The 21,115-nt window shown below is 40.3% G+C and overlaps 1 protein-coding gene across 1 annotated transcript in view; it reads right to left on the bottom strand.

Annotated features, from left to right (window-relative positions):
* Positions 1-20,705, bottom strand: part of COL1A2 (collagen type I alpha 2 chain) — a 36,987-nt gene extending 16,282 nt beyond the window's left edge. The window contains exons 1-29 of the mRNA XM_088833286.1: positions 20,366-20,705; positions 17,919-17,929; positions 17,322-17,336; positions 16,545-16,580; positions 15,322-15,414; positions 13,983-14,030; positions 10,868-10,912; positions 10,724-10,777; positions 10,579-10,632; positions 10,221-10,274; positions 9,454-9,507; positions 8,872-8,925; positions 7,313-7,357; positions 6,962-7,015; positions 6,817-6,861; positions 6,402-6,455; positions 5,701-5,799; positions 5,531-5,575; positions 5,332-5,430; positions 4,802-4,855; positions 4,545-4,652; positions 4,120-4,173; positions 3,920-4,018; positions 2,951-3,004; positions 2,408-2,506; positions 1,980-2,033; positions 1,163-1,216; positions 957-1,010; positions 404-457 (exon numbers count right to left, since the gene is read on the bottom strand). Coding sequence (XP_088689412.1) covers positions 404-457; positions 957-1,010; positions 1,163-1,216; positions 1,980-2,033; positions 2,408-2,506; positions 2,951-3,004; positions 3,920-4,018; positions 4,120-4,173; positions 4,545-4,652; positions 4,802-4,855; positions 5,332-5,430; positions 5,531-5,575; positions 5,701-5,799; positions 6,402-6,455; positions 6,817-6,861; positions 6,962-7,015; positions 7,313-7,357; positions 8,872-8,925; positions 9,454-9,507; positions 10,221-10,274; positions 10,579-10,632; positions 10,724-10,777; positions 10,868-10,912; positions 13,983-14,030; positions 15,322-15,414; positions 16,545-16,580; positions 17,322-17,336; positions 17,919-17,929; positions 20,366-20,435 — 1,713 coding nt within the window. The 5' untranslated portion in view covers positions 20,436-20,705. The remainder of the gene's footprint in view (positions 1-403; positions 458-956; positions 1,011-1,162; positions 1,217-1,979; positions 2,034-2,407; positions 2,507-2,950; positions 3,005-3,919; positions 4,019-4,119; positions 4,174-4,544; positions 4,653-4,801; positions 4,856-5,331; positions 5,431-5,530; positions 5,576-5,700; positions 5,800-6,401; positions 6,456-6,816; positions 6,862-6,961; positions 7,016-7,312; positions 7,358-8,871; positions 8,926-9,453; positions 9,508-10,220; positions 10,275-10,578; positions 10,633-10,723; positions 10,778-10,867; positions 10,913-13,982; positions 14,031-15,321; positions 15,415-16,544; positions 16,581-17,321; positions 17,337-17,918; positions 17,930-20,365) is intronic.
* Positions 20,706-21,115: the final 410 nt, after the last annotated feature.

Raw genomic sequence — 21,115 nt, 5'->3', positions numbered from 1 at the left:
AGCGGTGTCATGTCTGAATGCCAAGAAAAACATTAAAAGCAATTTTTCAGGGCCTAGTTTGATGGAAAATCAGTGCATTTACTTCTTTTCTATGGAGAGGGAAATAATCTGTATTTTAACATTACCAAGAACAATACAAAAAAGTAAGGCTATTAAATGGAATGTTCATGATATAGTTCACTCCATAATGTGATGCTTCATTCAATCCTTAAAACAAAGTAATTTGAATGAAAATGAGTAACTTGGCTCATTCTCTCCAACAGTACCAACATACATGGCACACTATCATTAACATATGAAATATGAAGTTTCCTTTTGTATATCATAATTGCACTGCAGTAGGATATTAAACAGAGAAAAAGTCCCAAGTTTAGGCGAATTTACGATCACTTGTTTGACTCACCCTTTCTCCTGGTTTGCCAGCTTCACCAGCTGTGCCTGCAGGTCCAGGCAGACCCTAGATGAAAAAAAATACAAACCTCAATCTTTATGATTATATTTGGGGGATTTTCTGATAATTGGTTTTGGGGGGAACTATCTAATATCAACATGATCACTAACCACTGTGTGTTATGAAGGGATTACAGAAAAATTTGCCTTGAAAAACATGTACCTTTCTTTGCCTCAGTTCTTTCTAAAAATTTTAATTGGAGAATAATTGCTTTACAATGCGGTGTTGGTTCCGGCCAGTGTTGTGGATCAGCCATAAGTATACATAAGTCTCCTCCCCCTTGAGCCACCCTGCCTCTCCCACCCCAATCCCACCCCTCCAGGTCATGACAGAGCACCAGGCTGGGTCCCTGTGTTACACGGCAGCTTCTCACTCGCTGTCTACTCGCTTCAGTTCTGAAATCACGTTCCATGTGGTGGGGAAGAGTGGCATAATGATTCGCAACTGGCTAGTCTGACCAAAGTTATCATACGGACCACCAGTCTGTATGTTGTAGCTGACTTACCTGGAAGCCTGGAGGACCAGCAGGACCTTGTTCACCTTTTCCACCTTGGACACCCTGAAAGTGATAGGAAAGATTACATAGGGGCATGTGCCACCCTTGCTTTCTAGCTACATAACTTTCAGACTGGAGAAAAAAATGAAATGGCCGTTTTTGTGGGACTAGATTCATTTTTGTACAGAACAGGACAGGAGTGGGAGCATGCTCACCTGTGGTCCAGGGGGGCCCTGAGCGCCATTGTTGCCATCGGGACCTGGAGCACCCTAAGAGGTTAGCAGAAAGGCTCAGTGTCAGTCACTCCTGAGTCAGACAGCATAAGCTTCCCTAAAGCACGCATGACTCCCTCAAAACAAAGCTCGACAGTTTAGCACGAATTAAATACATTGTAGGTCCCCAGTTCAGTTCAGTCGCTCAGTCGTGTCCGACTCTCTGCGACCCCATGAATCACCAACTGAGGCCCAAATACTGCCTACTGACTTTTTGATGTGGCTTATGGGAAATCCATGGATGAAAGGCAACTTATGAAGGTCAGAGAATGCTACTAGCATATTTATAGCTTTTTAACCACAAAATGAATTAAATAAAAGCCAAACACATCCATAAATATTTTTGACTTAGTATACATTCTGATTTGTTCTATAGCTCACTGCTTTCTAAATGTGGTTAAAGAGAAAACACATTTTTTGATTGTAAAAGGAACCTTGGGTGTACCATCGTAGAAAAAAGTGATGGAATGATATGCAATGGCCTCAAAGAGGTGTCGTTGTTGTTCAGTTGTTCAGTCGTGTCCGACTCTTTGTGACCCCATGGACTGCAGCACGCCAGGCCTCCCTGCCCTTCACTATCTCCCGGAGCTTGCTCAAACCCATGTCCATTGAGTTGGTGATGCCATCCAACCATGTCATCCTCTGTCGCCCCCTTCTCCTCCTGCCCTCAATCTGTCCCACCATCAGGGTCTTTTCCTAGGAGTGTATCCTACGTGAATAAATACCATGTGGATAGAGCCACATAGAAATGAGCACCTACCCGGGGGCCAGCAAGACCAGCATGACCTTTTTCACCAGCTTTGCCAGGATCACCCTATAATAAACATTTTAAAAACATACATTTAATGTCAAGTTAACCATGACAATTCTGAAATACGAATATCTTGGTGGTTTGTTTTTAGCTTCCTCATCCTTGAATTCTGTTATCTAAGGCATGACCCATCATTGTGCAGATCTAGATTACAATAAGGTCCACCTGTGTCCACAGAAGTACGCAACTCAGGATGTGAGTTTTCACAATGGCATACTGGAGGTCCACTTTTAATGTGGTTAAGTGGTAAATTGCAGTTTTCTTGTGTTGAAAGGGACCCCCTGAGGTAGAGGGGACTGATGCCAGAGAGAAATGAGAGTTTTGATGAAACGTGACACAAAAAAGTGTGAGGGAGAGGAGGTGGTGGTGATTCTTACAGTGGGGCCTTTGGGTCCAGGGAATCCAATGTTGCCAGGCTCTCCTCTTGCTCCAGCTGGGCCAATGGGTCCAGGTCTGCCGTCAATACCAGGGAGACCCTGAAACCAGAGTTTATTTAATGTTTACTCAGCATCTACAGGATCTCACAACCTCAAGCTTGAGATGCTGCCATGGGATGAAACAGAATCATCTTCTGAATGCATAGAACTTCTTCTAGAAGATGTCAGTAAGTTATGAATCCATTTTCCTGTTCTGAATAGGATGTCAGTACACACACACCCAAGTCAATCTCGTCTGTACACAATTCCCCTTCTCCTCTGTTTCCCAAACCTTATCACCCTCTTCAATTTTCCCTGTTTTTCTGTTTCCTTTTGCTCCTGTGCTCCTTTGGACTCTGTAATTACAATCTATTACTTTGCATTCCCAGATACATGTGTGGCTGATACTTATTTCCAGTATAAACGTCTTCACATGTAAATAAGCTACAGAATAGACTTGACAAGGGGGCAATAAGTGTCCTTGAAAATATAAGTGATACTTACCACAGGACCTTCTTTACCAGCTGGACCAATATTTCCAGGGGAACCTGGGAAACCCTGTAAAACAAATGAGGATGCCTTCCTATTGGCACTTTCACACATGTACTCAAGTTTCCAATGAATTGAAATGTCACAGAAGCACTTTTCTCCCAGTTTTTGTTTGTTGCCTTAGGGCAAAAATTAGGGATATTAGCCCTAGCCAGGAGGTACGAAAAAGCTCTGAAAACTTTCTTCATTCTATTTTTAATGCCTTTCCTTTTATTGAATTTTAGTGCAACTGACCCATTTAAAGATATCTCAAGAAACTGTTGAACAACACTGTATGGGCAAAATGTATATGATTTTATCTTGTAATAGAAAAACAAGTACTTTTAGTAAGCAGTTTTCAAAGTGGATTTTTTTTATTGCTATGTTTGGTGTCTTTATTACTTATTTATGGTACAATTACAGTTGATACCCATCCATAAGAGATAATGGAGGCAAAAAATTACTCTATTGCTATGGATTAGAGTGTCTACGGCTCTAAAGGTCATTTCTCCATGGCTAGTGTGATGCTGAATACATTATAGCACTTTGTGATTGCTAGAAAAATGACTCACTTATGAATCTAATAAACTGATAATGTATAGTCCTAATACATTTCGTGAACACCTTATATAAAACTCACAAATTGAGATAAAAGATTCATGCTGATAGGAGAACCAACCTAATTTGGATATATTAAAATAAATCTGTTCTTCCAAAAACCTCACAGCCATTGTATCAAGTAATAAATAGGACATTTATGAACTATCTAAATTCATCCAAATATCTACTGGGCTTTGTTAACGTTAAATTAAAAACAGAAATGTCAACAAGTTTACTAACAAATTAACTTTTGATTTTTTTATTGTTGTCTTCAAATATTAATCATCCCTTTAAAAAAGGAAACAGTGCCAGGTATGACTTTCTCAGAATCAATCTGAAACTTACTCGGGGTCCCATGAGGCCAGGCTCTCCCGGGCGACCAGAATCTCCATTGGGACCTCGCACACCAGCAGGGCCAGTTGCACCCCGGCTACCAGCAGGGCCCTGTTTAAAAGAAGAGCGAGGGGAGCTTGTTAAAGCCAATGTCAGACCTACCACCAGAAGCATCAAGCTCCTTTCCAGTATATGAATAATGGACAACTTACCATGACACCAGCTCTGCCGTCAGCACCAGGTAGACCACGGGAGCCAGGATTTCCCTGTAAGAAGGTACAGAAAACACAGAAAAGAATCAGAGAAAATTCTTCCATCAGGTAGAGCAGAATTTATTGAAACATGGCACGCAGGCAAGAAATCTTGATGCCCTTGAGCGGGGGATACAATAACAAACCAAGCCAAAAAACTTCCTCCAAACCCCAAAGGAATGTGTGGGAGAAGCATTCTGCCAAAGTAGGTCAACCCTGTTTCCAGACCAATTTTATAACATATCAAATTGAGAGTCAGTGATTTAAGACAGCAGATGGAAAGCAGATGCCTCCTTCATCTAGAAAATGCACTTGGTAATTCTAACCAATTCCCAATGAAGGAGTGCCTCTGGCGTGTCTGGGTGTCAAGAGTGTTTGGAACCTACCCTCAGCCCAGGAGGTCCTGGGGGGCCAGCGGGTCCAATTTCTCCAGTGGAGCCTCTCTTCCCTTCTTCACCACTGGGGCCAGGAGGACCTGGCTGCCCAACAGCGCCCTATTTAATTAAAAAACAAAAAGGAAACGCAGGAAAATAAAATTTGTCTTTACATCCAGCTACAGAAAAAGCAGTAACTTAAAAGAAGTATTACTTTTTGGATGGAAAAAGTAGTAATTCCATAAAATTGGGACTACAGAACTACTCACAGGCTCGCCCTTGTTGCCACTCTCTCCTTTCGAACCAGCTGGGCCGGGCTCCCCCTAGGGTCCAATGCAAAACAGTGGTCAAATGACAGACATCTGTCACAATTCTCTGGGAGACAAACATCAGGGACAGTTTATGAGTCAAGGTAACACAAGCTTTAGTTCTCTATGAAACATGCTCAGTTCACATGTAAACGACCTACAGGGGGAATAGTCTTGACTTGAAAGGACGAGACTGGTACAACTGAGATATACCTCCCTGACCTCTGGGTGATGTTCCCGGAGAACAAGAAGGGTGGGTGTGTCTGTGTGTGTGTGTGTGAGAGAGAGAGAGGGGGGACACACAGTGTGTGTGTGTGTGGGGGGGCCGGAGAGAGTATACATACAGGTGCCTGAACTTATAGAAAAAATACAAATGAAAAAGGCTGGTGAAGAAAGAGAATGATTAGACAGCAAGTGGAAGTCTAGACAGGGATGAGCTGATGTAGGGACGGCATTTCAGAATGAGGCGGGCATCAGTCACGACCACTTACAACAAGTCCTCTGGCGCCAGTAGCACCAGCAGCGCCAACAGGGCCAGGAATACCCCGGGGTCCAGGGAGGCCAGGAGCCCCAGCAACACCGGGAAGGCCCTGGGGAAGAAAGGCAGCAAGGTCCATCACGAGACAATGAGAGACAGCGCCCATTAAACACGTTTAAAGGCACAGCAGCATATTTTAGCCATGTACTCACAGCAGCACCCTTAGCACCAGGAAGCCCATTGGCTCCGGGGTTGCCCTGTAAGGAAAAGGAAGGGAGAAGGATACAGTTCATAGGAGTATTTCTGTTCTTCTACGATCCTGCCTTCATTCCTTTTGTTTCCTTCCTCCTGCTCGGTTAGATTAATGACAATGGCTACTTACAGGAGGTCCAACAGGGCCAGAAAGGCCTGGAAGACCCACTTCACCACGGGGACCCGCGGGACCAGCAGGGCCAGGGTTACCAACAGGTCCAAGTTCACCCTAAAAGCAGGAACAGACACCGAGGCATTAGTCAGCAAAATGTGAGACAGCATATCTCTGGTTTTAGGTCACTAAGTTTTATGACATTTCTTCAGAATTGCAATAATTGCCCTTATGAGGTCTGGTACCACAGATAATTCCAAGAACAGAGGACCCTGGCAGGCTCTAGTCCATGGGGTCGTGAAGAGCTGGACACAACTGAGTGACTGAGCACGCACTACAGTTGTGGGTTTGCATTCCTATTTTCCTGACCCGGTTTGACCATCTTGGCCACCACTGCTATCTACACCTACGTCTGTCTCTCTTGGTAGAGACTCTGGTTCTCAACTGGTCCGTTCCAGCTCGTCTGCGAGTGTACGCCAGAGGAGCCCCATGGAGTCAGTTTCCATGCCACCATCTTTATCTATGCCCACCGTGCTCAGGGTACAGAGAGAGAATCTACTTCAGGTTTAGAGAGAGAAAACCAGCGACTCTGTGTCCAGTTTGAAGGAGGGAGTAATTAAGCTGCGGTTCTGTAACTGGCTACCTGCAAACATAGTCCCTTCCTTTCATATCACAATACAAAGTTTCCAAGTAATGACAGTGGTCACCGGCGTTCTTACCTTGGGGCCAGGAGCACCCGGGAAGCCTGGAGGGCCGGCAGACCCGATGGGACCCTGAAATCACAGGAGAAGGCAGTGAGAAGTTTCCTCCCAGTAAATCCACAAAACAGTAACAGAAGACTGAAGCGGCTTAGAGTGGGGAGGTCACAGTTCATGTTGGCTGAGAGGAAACTGACGGCTAGTCTGTCCTCACTGCTGTATTATCAGAGGGAAGACACTCCAGGAATCCCAGGTGAGGTAGATTTTATTTTACATATTAATTACAAGCCTCAAGGATAGTAGTTCTTATAAACAGACCCTTCAGATAATATTTGCTAAGGTGCCTAAAATGACGTTATTTCACAAGGAATTAATAAAGAAGACAGCTCCATCCCACACTCCCAATCCTTCCAAATTCTTCAGTGTCACAACTTACAGCAGGGCCCACAGGGCCCACACTTCCATCACTTCCACGGGCGCCCTGTGAAGAAAAGAGAGAGAAAAAGTCAGTGCAAAGTTAAATGGCATATATTAGAAGCTTTTCAAAAAGAATAAAAAAGAACCAAACTGGAAGCACTCACAGCGGGGCCAGGGGCACCGACACGTCCTCTCTCACCAGGAAGACCACGGGCTCCCTAGAAGCAGAAATATTTCCAATGAAATCCAGAATTGCTAATTCAAGGAAAAGTCACAGGCATCATTTGCTTTTTTCCAATTTCTAACATGTGCAAGAAACCACTGGAAATAAATAGGTCTTGTTCTAATTCCAACTAAAAGGTAATGGATTTCAATTAACTAGGCAGAAGGCTATTAGAAAAATATCAAAGAATACAATGCCAAGGGAAATGGTAATTAGCAAAAACATTAAAGAAGTTCCAGCTTGCAAAGAGTGTACACATTTTTTTATTTACAGTAAAGTAATCAATACTTACCGTTTGACCTGGAGTTCCATTTTCACCAGGGGCACCAGGTTCACCCTACATGGAAAAGAAGGATTGAGTTTTTATTCATTATACATATATATCAATTGTTTTTTTCTGATTGGATAATTTTTACACTATCACTTCAGTTTCAACCATTCAGGTATTCATGTGACATTTCTTACATAGACTGTTTCTCAATTATGCCAATCACATAAATTTTAAAAATTTATAAAATATGGGTTTTTATTTAGATAATATAAGATACCACAGTATTAGGGAGATGTGGTCAAGTGTTATTTACCCTTTCCCCAATTTTCCCCTAAGATTTTGGATATCATTTAGACGAGGCTTATATATAAGGAACGATAACACAAAAAAAGACAATAGGATAAACTGCTTGCAAGATATTTACCCTCTTTAAAGTTATTTTCAACATAATATTTTTACTTTTATAAAATATGCATGAAAATTTGAAGTTTCCTAATATTTTATAGAGCTGTATTGTTTCCAAGCTACGTTCTTGAGTAAAAACCATGGTTGTGGTGGTGGTAATTTAATACTATGGCCCGTGAAAAGGAACTTTCCTTCAAGATGATCTAATTTAGACATAGAAGAAACCTGGTGTGTGAGACCATTTAAGATGTTTCATTTCTAGGATTTTTACCTGAAGTGTATTCTTTGTGAGTAAGCCCTAGAGTGAGAGTCAGGAATTCTAGCCTGTGCCTTTCTACTAGATGTGTGACTTTGGGCAAGTCACTCACTCTCTTTAACCCTCAGTTTCCCTCAGCTGCAAAATGAGAGTGTCTCCAAGGCTCCTTGCAGCCCTAGCATTTGATGGTGCTGTGATTAGTAGTCTGAGCTATTATCTTAGGCTCTAGGGAGGGGAAGTTTGACCTTATCCCTTTGTGTGGCAGCTGCAAAGTTAGAACATATTCTCCATATTCATGTTCATTTCTGGTCCCACTAGTATTCGTTACTCATTAATTTGTAATTACGTTGGTATTCACTTTAATATCACATTATCTCCTTAATAGGAGAGAGAACATTTTATAGTTGAAAACGCTGTCAGAGAAGAGCCCAGCCAAGAGATAACACGCTTCTGAGACTTTAATTACCTAATTAAAATTTTTTTGAGTATGCACAGATAAATCACAGGAAAGAGGTTGAAAAGTGTATTGTGACATGAATGTACCTATCTAATTAGTGCATGGCAAAGGGGAATTTATAGTTTAAAATAACACAGTGTTCTAATATCTGATTATATGTTTATTTACTTTTATTTTGGCTGTAGAGAAAAACTGAAATTACAGGAGGAAAGGAAATAGAGGAAGAAACTATTGACATTATTTTTATCTCAATCATTTACTAGGTATTAAATTAAATGAATATTATTAATAATTGGCTTTTTGTTATAGAATCCCATAGTCCTGACCATTGAGGGATTTAAAGTATTGAGGATGAAATCAGATACACTTCAGAATATGAGTAGCCTTCAGTAAGACATATTTTTTGATGGTGATAGGAAATTACAATCGTTTTAAAAACAGGACTTCTGATTTAGTATTTACCTTCACACCTGGAGCACCAGGCTGTCCCTTCAATCCATCCAGACCGTTGTGACCCTGAAAAGCAAATCCTCATTATTAAAATGCTATTCCATTACAGTGATCGGTCAACTCAAACACCTTTTATCTTTGCAGTTACTGTTTCTCTAAGTATCTTGTGGCAGCTTCAGTAGAATATGAAGTCCCAGTGCCCCAGCCCCCGACAAACTCCCTCTGTTGCCCTAGGGAAGTCACTAAACCTCCCTCAGTTGAAAGAGAAGCATAAAGAACTAGATGCTGTCTCACGTACTTTCCATCATTAATAATTTTATATCTTCAGACGGCTTTAAATACCTCTTAAGTTGCACCCATTTTATACAGTTTTCTCTGTGGGATCCTCATTTCTTGGAAGCTATGAACAGACTTAAAAAAAAAAAGCTACATTCCACTTTACTTTCTGGCCACCTTACTCTTTAACTCGCTCTCCACTTGGGCAAATTCCAGGAATTTGGAACCAATATGTGTTATCCAGAAGTTTAAAGGTACCTGAGGTGTTTCCTAAAAGTAATCAACATTTTCTCTGTTGTGGATGAAGAAGGTGCTCACCCTAATGCCCTTGAAGCCAGGCAGTCCAGGAGTTCCAGGGAAACCACGAGCACCCTAAAAAGAAACACAAAAGACAGATGACATTTTCACCCTACATAAAAAGATCCTGATTTCTTCCCTCTGAAGTGTTTCTTCTCATCAAAGTTCAAGCTTGGACTCAAAGACTAGCATATGTGTAAGCACAGAGAGGTGATTAAGATGCTATGATTTGAGTAACTAATCCTATGAGGCTCTTAGAACCCACAATTTAGTTGTTTACAGTATGCTTACTATATTAATGTTACATTATTAGCATTAATAGAAACTATGCAGATCCAACCAGTCCATTCTAGAGGAGATCAATCCTGGGTGTTCACTGGAAGGACTGATGCTAAAGCTGAAACTCCAATACTTTGGCCACCTCATGCAACGAGTTGACTCACTGGAAAAGAGTCTGATGCTAGGAGGGATTGGGGGTGGGAGGAGACGGGGACAGCAGAGAATGAGATGGCTGGATGGCATCACCGACTCAATGGACATGAGTCTGAGGGAACTCCGGGAGTTGGTGATGGACAGGGAGGCCTGGCGTGCTGTGATTCATGGGGTCGCAAAGAGTTGGACATGACTGAGCGACTGAACTGAACTGAATGCATTCTTAACTAAGCTCCTTTATTTGTTGGATGCCCCCAGTGAGTGTCATAAGAACGACATCTATGTTACCACTTAGTCTGATTCCAGTTTTAGCAACTATTTGGACTAAATGCTGTTATTAAAAAAAAAAATCTTACCTGTGGTCCAACAACTCCTCTCTCACCAGGACGTCCAGGTTTTCCAGGGTGACCCTAAAACATCAAAGCATCATAGGGTAAACCTTTTCTTAGAAAACTATCAGAGGAAAGTGGGGACATCTTGGTTTTACAATAGGGAGAAAAACACATTATATAAAAATATGGATCCAGATACATATCTAATTAACAATGATATTTCCTTAAATACAAGAAAATTAATCATTATTTCACTAAAACATTATTTTCCATATGGGGAGAATTACATCAGGCATATTCAGCTTTTGGCAGAATACTTCATTTGAATCTATTTGAGGCAGGAGTATTTAAATGGCACACTTGGAAAGGCTTAAATACTTACATCCTCACCAGCCTTGCCAGGAGGGCCAGGTGGGCCACGAGCACCAGCAGGACCCTAGGAAAACAGAAGACCCCTCATTTTGTTAATGCTATATTAATAAACCTCTTGAAAAAAATACTTATCACACAGGGGGAAAAGTACTCACAGTCTGGCCAGGTTCACCAGGCTCACCAGGAGGTCCCTGGAAACCTTGAGGGCCCTAAGAGAAACACAGTAAGTCACACTCCAAGCCTTTATTTAATTCTCTGTCTTCTTTACATGAGAGAGAGTACAGGCTCCCGGTACTTACAGGGGCTCCAGAGGCCCCAGGAGGGCCGCGCGGTCCCATCAGCCCCTGTGAAGAGGACACACACAGTCAGCACTGGCAAGCCGTCACGGCTTCAGGGTGGGTTAGAGTCGGTGATGGGCCAATGAACAGAACTGTCCTGCTTTCATTTCATAAGTTTTTGTCCCTCCCAAGGAAGCATCTACTGACCCAAGTTTCTTCCACTGTTTCTCTGCCTTTGCTTTTACCTCTTCTCCTAAACCAGACCATAACCTGGTTAGATGGCGTGGCCACCGGTTCCTTAAATCTGTGTGCAATTGGGCATACTGAGATTCTTCTAATGAAATGAAGTGACTGATTGCATGGTACAGAATATACAACTACCGTGCATTCAGCCAGTGAAGCATTTCCATCTGGATTTCCTTGATCATATGTCATCTCCTCATATCATACCTAGCTAAGAAACTGGTGTTTTTCTTGCCAGAAGGGGCATAAATTGCAAAGGGTTGAAAGTCTTTCTTAATGATTAGAGGGAGGTTATAATCTTTTGTTTAATAATCTAATGTCATAATCTTTGTTATAATCTTATGGCTCCACTAAAGGCTATTGGTGGCTGCTGAAAATGTCAAACAAAAGTGGCTATAGTAAGGGGTGAAGGAAAAATAAAATACTATTGAAACGCCCTACTGGAAGGATCTATTATATGTTACTAGTATTGAGAATATGGCCCAAATGGCAGCAGGCTGTTCCCCCCTTGGTTCTTCACTCTGTAGCACAGAGTCAAACCAAGTGTTGCTGGCTGGGGAGGTGGATACACCCTGTGAGCCCCCTTGGCAAGGCCCATGCAATTTCTTCTGTAGGGGCCATGCCTCTAAGGCTGAAAATATTGCACAAACAAGCCTCAGGTAATTTGTCTATGGGGACTCTGCAGTCAAGTCTGCCCCACTGCATTAATGCCCATAGTGAAACAATACGGATTTTATTAAAAGCACATCATTTTAATTATAAGAATTATTATTATTTTTTTTTGGTTTTAGAAATTGTTTCCACGCTAAAAGAAAAACTGTCACTGTTCAATCAAAATAATATTTTCAGGGGTACATTAAAAATAATTTTCCTTGACACCATGAATTTTTAATTATATTTACTCATTTTTCCATGTATTTGCAACAATTTCATTTACATAAAAGGTAATTGATTTTGTGGAGGCTGTTGGGTGGAGGATGATTACTCATTAATTCAGAGAAGAACCCTTTGGGGTTTTACAGTTATTGATTTTCCAACATGGAAATTTATTTTAATGCTTTATTGCTGTCTATCTTGCCTGTTTGTGAAACATGTATCTGTTGATTACACATGTCTGTGAATGCCTGTAAATGTGCAAGCTTAAATTATATTTCACTGATATTTAAAAGTAAAACATAACGCTTTCTGCCCACCAGAAAGATGTTCCAAAGTCAGGGAAATCTGAAATCCATATTAACTTTCCAGACTTATGTAGGTTTTTTTTTTAATTAGTGAGTTCCTTTTTTTTTTTTAGCTTCTTCTTGAGATATAGGTACTGCTTTTAATGTCCAGCATTAGCTGAAATGGCTAATTTCAAATATCCAATATAAACAAAGCCAAGAGAAAATCTCTACTTCCTCATTTCAGCTATGAATGCTTTAAATTACCAGCAAAATCAGGAAATTGGAAATCATCAATTAGAGGCATACTACTTCTCAAGTGAGAGTTTTAATTTACAGAAAATATTATCTTGCCTTTACAGTGTATTAGCTTATTGTGGACCATTAGCTACAGTAGAACATCTTTTGAAGACAGAACACTGCATACATTGTCCAGGTAAAATTTATATTTTAAGGACTATCTTAACTTTGGGCAGATAAATAATTTTGTTTGCAAATAATTAATTAAAAAATCACTAAATTATGTGTGGATATGTACTACACTGCAGTGTTTAATCAACTTAATGTTTTTACTTGTAGCAATTTTCCCCTCTATTTTATACATACTAGTATATATTTTGCATTTTCTTATCAGTTTTTTTTTTCCCTCACAAAACTCACTAATGCTTGTGAGAAGGTTTACTTGTAAAAAATAGACTTTTATCACCATAGTCATATTCTCTCCTATACTGATTTATAATTAATCAGACTTTAAAAAGAATTTATCAAAATGGATAAAAAGAAACATTTCCTATGTTATTAATTTCTTGAGAAATGGTGAGAATCTGTCACATTCACTACTTGTATCCCAAAGGCATAATAGAGTTTGGGTCTCTTCGAAGATAACTGGTAAATACTTGTTGAATGAAGTAATGTTTTATTCAAGTACTAGATACATAAGCCATGATGTTGAATATCAGACATCTTGCCTGACGTTCTGTCATTAATCACAAGTATGTCCTTGGGAAGGACCTTAATCTCTCTAAATAGAAAATGAGCTTCCTCGGTGACTCAGATGGTAAAGAATCTACTTGCAATGCGGGAGACCCGGGCTCGATCCTGTGATTGTAAAGATTCCCTGGAGAAGGGAATGGCAACCCGCTCCAGTAATCTTGTCTGGAGAATTTCATGGACAGAGGAGCCTGATAGGCCCCAGTCCATTCGGTCACAAAGAGTCAGACACGCCTGAGTGACTCACACACACACACACACACACACACACACACACAGAGAAAATGAACGGGCTAGACTAGAACTTGCTGATCTAGACTAGAACTTGCTGATCTAGACTAGAACTTGCTGATCCTTTCCAGCAAGTTCATAGAACTTAATAGTTCTGGGTCTCTATTAGTTGCTTAAAATTCTATGCAATATTAAAGGGCATAAAAAAGTTAATTAGAGTGATTACTCTTCTAAATTAAATTGGTTTGCCTAAATTATGGTTACTATGTCCAGAGATTATTTCTTGGAAATAAATATCTATCATAAGGAGGCATATTTGTAGAGAAAATGGAACCCTCTTACCTAGGCTTAGATTTTTATAGATTTGAATACAAAAATAGCTACTGCTTTTATCTGATCTGAGTACTATTAACCTAGGTAGCTAAATAAATGGCTATGTGAACTTTAAAAAGTAAAGTAAATTCCCTATTTAGTAATTTTTTGGCTAAGATAAAAATTAAAGATAAACATACCATTGGTCCAGGGCCGCCTCCTTTTCCATCAAACTGAGCAGCAAAGTTCTAGATGAGAGAAAAAGAAAAAAAAAATAAATATATATATATATATATATATAAAATAACTATTGGCCATATAGTTCATTTTTCTCATTCTGCTTCTAAAGATTTTTCTGTTGATGTTTAAAAGGGAGCAGTGTTTTTTACATCATTCTTAATTTAGACTTCCCAACTGAGCTAAATGCCTAAAAAAATTCAAGAATTTAAAATTTAGGGCCATCCCTAGTTTGAAATAGGGAGCTTCCCTACTTTATTTTGAAACCTTTCCTGCCCTGTTAACCCTCTCACTTCAGTCCCCACCCTCTACCTGTACATTGAGGAAGAGAGCTTTCTAAACTGTAAAAGTCATTGGGGGCCCCTGATAAACTGAACAGAAACCAAGAGAATGACTTTGCATTTCCACCTGTTGCCCTGCTCCTCCGGAACTACACAAAACGACTAAGGGATACTTTTCTTGCTGTAGTTTCAAAAAGAGTATAAAGAGTATTCAAGTTTAGAGGAAAATTAAATTAAAATGCCCCTTGGAAGATTAAACTTTTAAAAAATAGTTCACAGTAATAGCTTTACTGTTAAAGATCTCTCTTATAGTGGTAGATCTATTAAAGAAGGTGCTTTTTAATTCACTCAGTAGATAAGCAATCATAATAAGATCTTTGGGGGAGAAAGGTCTTATTTTACTGGCATATAGTTGGGTATTAGAATCAGGCTTCTGATTCATAGTGCTAACCAATTAAGCAAATATGTTTTCCTTCCTGCAGTGAGGCCATTTGGTGCTCAAAGCATTGTTAAAGCATAAAGCTAAAAGAAGATATTAATGAAAAAGGGAAATGTACTTTTCTCATATTAGTTTCAAGCAAATTAAACCCAAAACGGCTTTGAATGTTGGTTCTGCAGACTTCAAGCCAAGGAAAATTAAAAAAGTAGGATGTTTGTGAAATTGCTTAAGATCAGGGATTTCATTTATAATTCAATCTAATCAAAACTTTTAATAATGCATCACCTCTTATTTGTGCCTCATTGATAAAAGATATTAAATTCCCCAATTAAATAATGGTTGCGAGGGCTGCAGCTACCTTCTGTGAACACGAAGACCTGTCCTGTAATTGACAAGGGCTCACAAAGAGATCTGGCAAAGTAGAATCTTGATTGAAGAAACCAAAGAAATGAAATAAAATACCGTACCAATATCCAAATAGCAGACTCTCCCTCAAAACCCACTAAAAATAAATTCCCCAATGAGTCTTCTTCCCGTACAGGTATAAGAAACTGAAGTTAACGATACTTAAAGACATCTTACCCCGCCAAGACCAGGGGGGCCAGGAGGCCCAGGGGGACCAGGGGGGCCTGGGATGCCGTCATCACCATCTCTGCCTGGAGGGCCTGGTGGACCCTGTGATGGAAAAAGGGAATTCTATCAGGGTTAGACAGACTCCATGGAGACCTGCACTTCAAAAAGGAGCCCTCAGAATCCATGTGATAAGATCAGAAGTTGGTCAGAAGGTACAAGTTATGTGGAAGTTTAAACTGCCACATTTGTCACTATTGACATGTGTCTGTTTTAGAAGGAGGTTTAGTAGCTGGTGTCCAAAGAAGACACGAGACAGGATAGTTCCTCTTGGAAGAAGACTATGTCAGCCATTTGATACGGAATCATAAAGGAGCTCCAGTATTCAAATAAAGCTAAAACTTATAGCTGTAAATTCACATGGTTAACAGTGCACAGTGATATACTATGTATATTGACTGTCAATTTCTGATTGATGAATTGATTCAATTATTTTAGTATGTGATGTGTGAAAAGAAGATGAATCGATATGATAATTAACAGTCATCACAGCTTAGAAAATCCTGCAGTTTTCCTACTATTAATACTATTTATGTTAAAGTAATTACTTTACTGACATAATCCTATCTGTAATAAGTTGCTTGAGTGGAATAAATTTAAGTCTGTACTTCCCAGTGGATACAAGGTATGGGTATTTATATATTGATGAAAGTGTCATATAGTGAAAAACCACGTGATTACACATAACAAATAAATATAGCAAGGAGATCTAAGAATACCAAGAAAAAAATGCAAACCTAACTTATACATTTATTAATTTAAACAGAAACATGTTGTTGAACCAGCAGGTTCACTATTATATTCAGCCTACATAAGAGATCTTACTTGAAAAGTAAGCAAAGCATGTTGAAAAAGGGAAGGGTCATGAGTAGTGGGTAGGTACATCTCCCTTATGTATGTGTTGGACATGCCAACTTAAAGCAAAGAGAGATAGACCATGCAAAGAATACGGCTGTCTATAATAGGTCTGCTTTCTTAAAGGATAATCTTGACCTAAAAATAATATTGATTATATAAATAATGCTCACTCACTTCCTGTGAGGCATTATCTGCTTAAAAGGTAGGCAATTATCTGGATACATAACATTTTTATAAACTGTCAGACTCCTGTAGTTTCTAATATGTAGTTATTAAAATATGGGCCAAAGCCCTTTGATAGTTCAAAAATTACATACCCTTTCTCCGCGTGGTCCTCTATCTCCACTTGGGCCCTATAAAGAAGACACAAACAGCACAATGATAAATGTCTAAGCAATTTCCAGTGAATAAGCAAAGCATTCTTGATAATGATTAGTCAGGAGGTTGATCTAACCATAATGTTATTAGATAGTAGCAATAAAAATAGCACAATACAATAGATAAAAGTATTTTGTTTTTATTATAATTACATGTAATTTTGTTTTACACTGGGAGACTGGAGGCTATGGTCTCCAGCATTAGGGCCATTATTGTAACCACTATTTTTAGAAAGACAATTTCTGTGGATAAAATGATCATTTTGTAACATCAATAATAGCATATTTATATAGTCTAAGCTCTTTAGTTGGTGATGGACACGGAGGCCTGGCGTGCTGTGATTCACGGAGTCGCAAAGAGTCGGACATGACTGAGCGACTGAACTGAACTGAACTGAAGCTCTTTAAAATAAACTTTTGTCTACTATCTATACTTAATATAATAGTTCATCTCTAGAACAAAAATAAATCTTTTCTTTTCCTTTAGTACATAAGTCACCAGTTGGATAATATAAACATAATTAAAGATGACTCTGGAAGACGATAAAGCTTTGTTATCTTACATATCAAAGCTACTTCATTTTATGGTTTAGCTCATGCATATTCATATGCGCAAAATCCTGACAAGGTATTTTCCTTCTGTAGTATACCGTAAGTTTAGTAAAACTCTAAGTTATCTCTGATCATTTCAGATACAGAGAAGTATTGGATTCTTACCTTTCTTGCAGTTGCCTAGAAGAGAACAAGTAAAAGATTATTATGAGGAAAATTGTATAAAGTTTAAAATGGCTCCCATTTCCATGTAGTATACAAATATACTTACAAATTATACATACTGCACATTACTATTATCTTAATGTTTCAAAGTACAATTTACATTTTACCAATAAAAAATACATACAGATCTCAGATATATACTTATCTATAATTATACCTCAAATTCAGCTCATGAGCTAAGAATTTGCTCATAATAATCTTGCAGATGATTCCAGGGAGTGACAAAATTCTCTAGCTCGATGAAGTCTAGCTCCGGGGAAGTGGTGCTAACACCCAACCTTCCACTGAATTATTTATTCTTCTTTTCTTATGGGTGTAGGTTTTAGGGTGGCCTTATTCAGTAGCCCCGCCCATTTTGGAAACTGGGGTGGGTACTTTCTAAGGCAACCAGAAAGGCTGGACTGCCTTAACTCTTGATTTTTTTGGAAATTCAGGTTCAATACCAATATAGCTTCCTTTTCCCTTCCCCAGAGATGACTACTGTGGCCATGGCAATCAAAGTCTAAAATAAAAAATTCTAAAAATAATTTTACTCACCTCTTGTAAGGCTATAGAGAAAAGGGGAAAAAAGAAGTAATTATTAGTATTATTTCACTGATCACCAGCAGTGATTAACAAATGGGTATATTTGTCTATAAAACTGACTTACCTAATTAAAGGACCAGTGTATTTTTTATTAAGAATATTCTAATGACTTGGAAATTATGCAGGTCAAAATTATGGCAGGGATCAACAGGATCATTTGTTTTAAATATTAATATGCAAATATATTTTGAATTAAATTGTTAATTATTTACTGTTTTATAAATGCTGTGAAACATTAATGTGTCTAAAGGATACTTGTAACATTTAGTAATTATGATGGTAAATTGCACAGTGACTCACTGAATGTGAGCAAAACCAGTAGATTGATGAGGAATAATTTGTAGTTTAGATAATTTTTGATACTTAGAAATTTAAAAGGGGGGAAATTTAGGAAACTATATTATCTAAAGCAGATTTTGTTTTTTTATATAACATTAACATTACAGTGCTTGTACCATTCTTAAGGTCCTTTTTCAAAAGGACTAATTTGTGATTCAGTCACCATGAATATGGATTCATTTGGACATCTGAAGTTTTGCTTTAAATAGGTTCACTTAAATTAGGTACGGTCATTTTACCAACATACATCACTTTTGGCCCTGAGAAAGAATGACTCTGTATAAATGGAAAAACTGCATTAAAGATCTAGAAAAATAATGGGAAAAATACACCAAAGTAGTATCCTCCCCCTTTGCCATAATTGCTGTAAGTCCTTAAAGACTGAATTCCGCTCCTACAGTATAAAAACTACAGGCTAACACAGGATATAAATGTGGCCAAGCTGGCAACAAAATGAATGACCCCCCAAAACTGCTTTAATTAGGTGGCCGAGAAGTGTGTCATTTGGAGTGAGAACATCTGTTGTAGCAGTCACAATTCAGGAGGGTGGACCACATCCAGCCCTGATATTTAAGGGCAATTTATGAGAATTACTTTTAAATTAGGAAAATGATATGTTTACTTCATTGTGTTCATCAGTAGGAAGAATAATTATGCCTGGGCTTGATTAACGGAAGTCCTCATGGTTTTGGAAATTTGCCTTCTAATTATTCAGACTGAGCCATTTTGAAGAATGTGTGTTGGGTAACTTTTATTCAGACTTGGGTTGGATACTGATCAGAAGTTGAATTGTCCTTTGTACCTTCAAAGTCCCTAGGTCTATCTTCATCTTTAGGAGAAGACCCTTTCCCCCCACCACCCTCAGATCTCATTAAAAAAATGAACCTGGTAGTGTGAATTTGTTCAGTGCAATTATTCCTTAGTATTCACAGTGTGTCCACTAAAAATGGATGAAGGGAGGAAACAAATACAGATGCATCAGTAATGATGCAATGGTAGACACCGTGGCACAGGGGTGGAGCCAAGTTTTAGAGTGTTGGGTGTGGCCAGATTCCCAATCGGGTCATAAAACCTACAGCTGGAAAGCAGGCTTGGAGACCATCCAATTTCTATCCTGTGTTTTAGAAAAGGCTCAGTTTGACTTGCCCAGTCACATGATAAATTATTGGCAGAGTCATGGGAAAAACTTGGGTCTCTTGAGACCCAGATCAGTGTTGATAATTTCCCAACTTGCTAAGTTCAGAGAGCCTGTCACTGGGAACATGTTAAAGAGAGAACTCTCAGGCTCAACAAAAGGCAGGGCAGATTTTAGCTAAATCATGTTACCATTTCCATGATCAGGAAATGAAATGAGAAGCTAATTACATTTCAGAAAGTATCCATTTTCCTTGCCGGGAAACACTGACTAGCTTCCGGGATTGGGTTCAAGGAGAAATGCGGACATTCTCTGTGTAACCCTGTGGAGTCTTTAAATGGGGATTCCACGAGCCTTAAGCCCTGGTCCCCTGTGCTCTCCTTGTCCTCCCTCCAGAGGGCGCCTCATGGTCACCATCATCCAGACCAGTCTTAAAACACCCAGAAAAGTCTTTAGGGCGTGAGGTGTTGGTTTTTTTTTTTTTTTTTTTTAATAACTTAATTAAAAGGTTTTCTAAACCAGGCCTCAGGTTTCACAGAGGTGGGCATCAGTGCAGTTTTGGGGCCTTTTAGGTGGAGGCCTTTGGCTTCCTTGGTCATGTCAGATAACATCTCATCCTTAAAGAAAAAGATTCTCTGCTCCCTTTGAGCTTCACTAGCTGGAGGATCCAGATGAAGTTCACAGCCTCACTCCGAGTTAAGAGAAGTTCCCTAACTTTTGGCGAGAGTCGGGAGCCTCTTTTGATTTTCATTTCTACAGTATTTTCCACGTTTCTCCTGTATGCCAGCGTTTCTCCACATGCCGGAGAGCCTGCCCTCCTAGCTGTACCTGGAAATGGGCGAGGTTTTCCATTTCAGACCAGGTTTTCCTGCCCACCCCTCTCACCTCTTCCCCAGACTGCCCGAAAGAAGCCGAAGGCACTTACATTGGCATGTCGCTAGGCACGAAGTTACTGCAAGCAGCAACAAAGTCCGCGTATCCACAAAGCTGAGCATGTCTGTCACTCAGACATGCAGACTCCTTGTGTCGCAGAGCCCCTGGGTCACCGGCGGAGGTATCACCTGGCGGGCGCAGGCATGCAGTCGTGGCCAGTACCTCCAACTTAGCCGAAACCTCCTGCCGCCTTGGTGCTAAAATAATAAAGCCCGGATCTGCCCTATTTATACGGCCCAAGTTTCTCCGGCCCGAGGGTGCCTCCAAAAGCGCTTCCACCAATGGGAGGGCTGGGGCTGGGGGCCCGGGCAGCCAGCTGGGAGGAGACTGCGGGGGCGCCGAGGAGGGAGCGCGGCGGGGGAGGGACGTGGCCACGGGGCTGGCTTCTTAAATTGGTTCCATTCTTTTTGAGGACGTGGACACTTTTGAGGCTTTCAAGGGGAAACTCTGACTCGCTGTCTGCATACCTCCGCCCTCCCCAACCCCCTCCCCCCACCTTCCCGCCCTTTCCAAGTTTGGAAACACTTATGGACACGTCGGAGGGCTCTGCTGACACCGACGTGGGCAGAGTTTGCAGCTCTCGGGGGCAGCCCGGCAGCTGGAGAAGGGACGGGAGCCCGGAGATCAAAGCGGGAGCTGTCCAGCCCTGCCTACCTTGTGCCCTGCGGGCCACCGGCGGGGTGGAGGGCCCAGGGAGCAGAGGACCCGGGACGGGCCCGACAGCGTGGCGCAGCCGAGGCCG

The sequence above is a fragment of the Moschus berezovskii genome, chromosome 3 (assembly GCF_049115385.1).
Source record: "Moschus berezovskii isolate FMDL1 chromosome 3, NW_MosBer_1.0, whole genome shotgun sequence".
In the NCBI taxonomy this organism is placed as follows: domain Eukaryota; kingdom Metazoa; phylum Chordata; class Mammalia; order Artiodactyla; family Moschidae; genus Moschus; species Moschus berezovskii.
The sequence above is the reverse complement of the archived record's forward strand: the minus strand, read 5'-3'. Positions and strand labels throughout refer to the sequence as shown.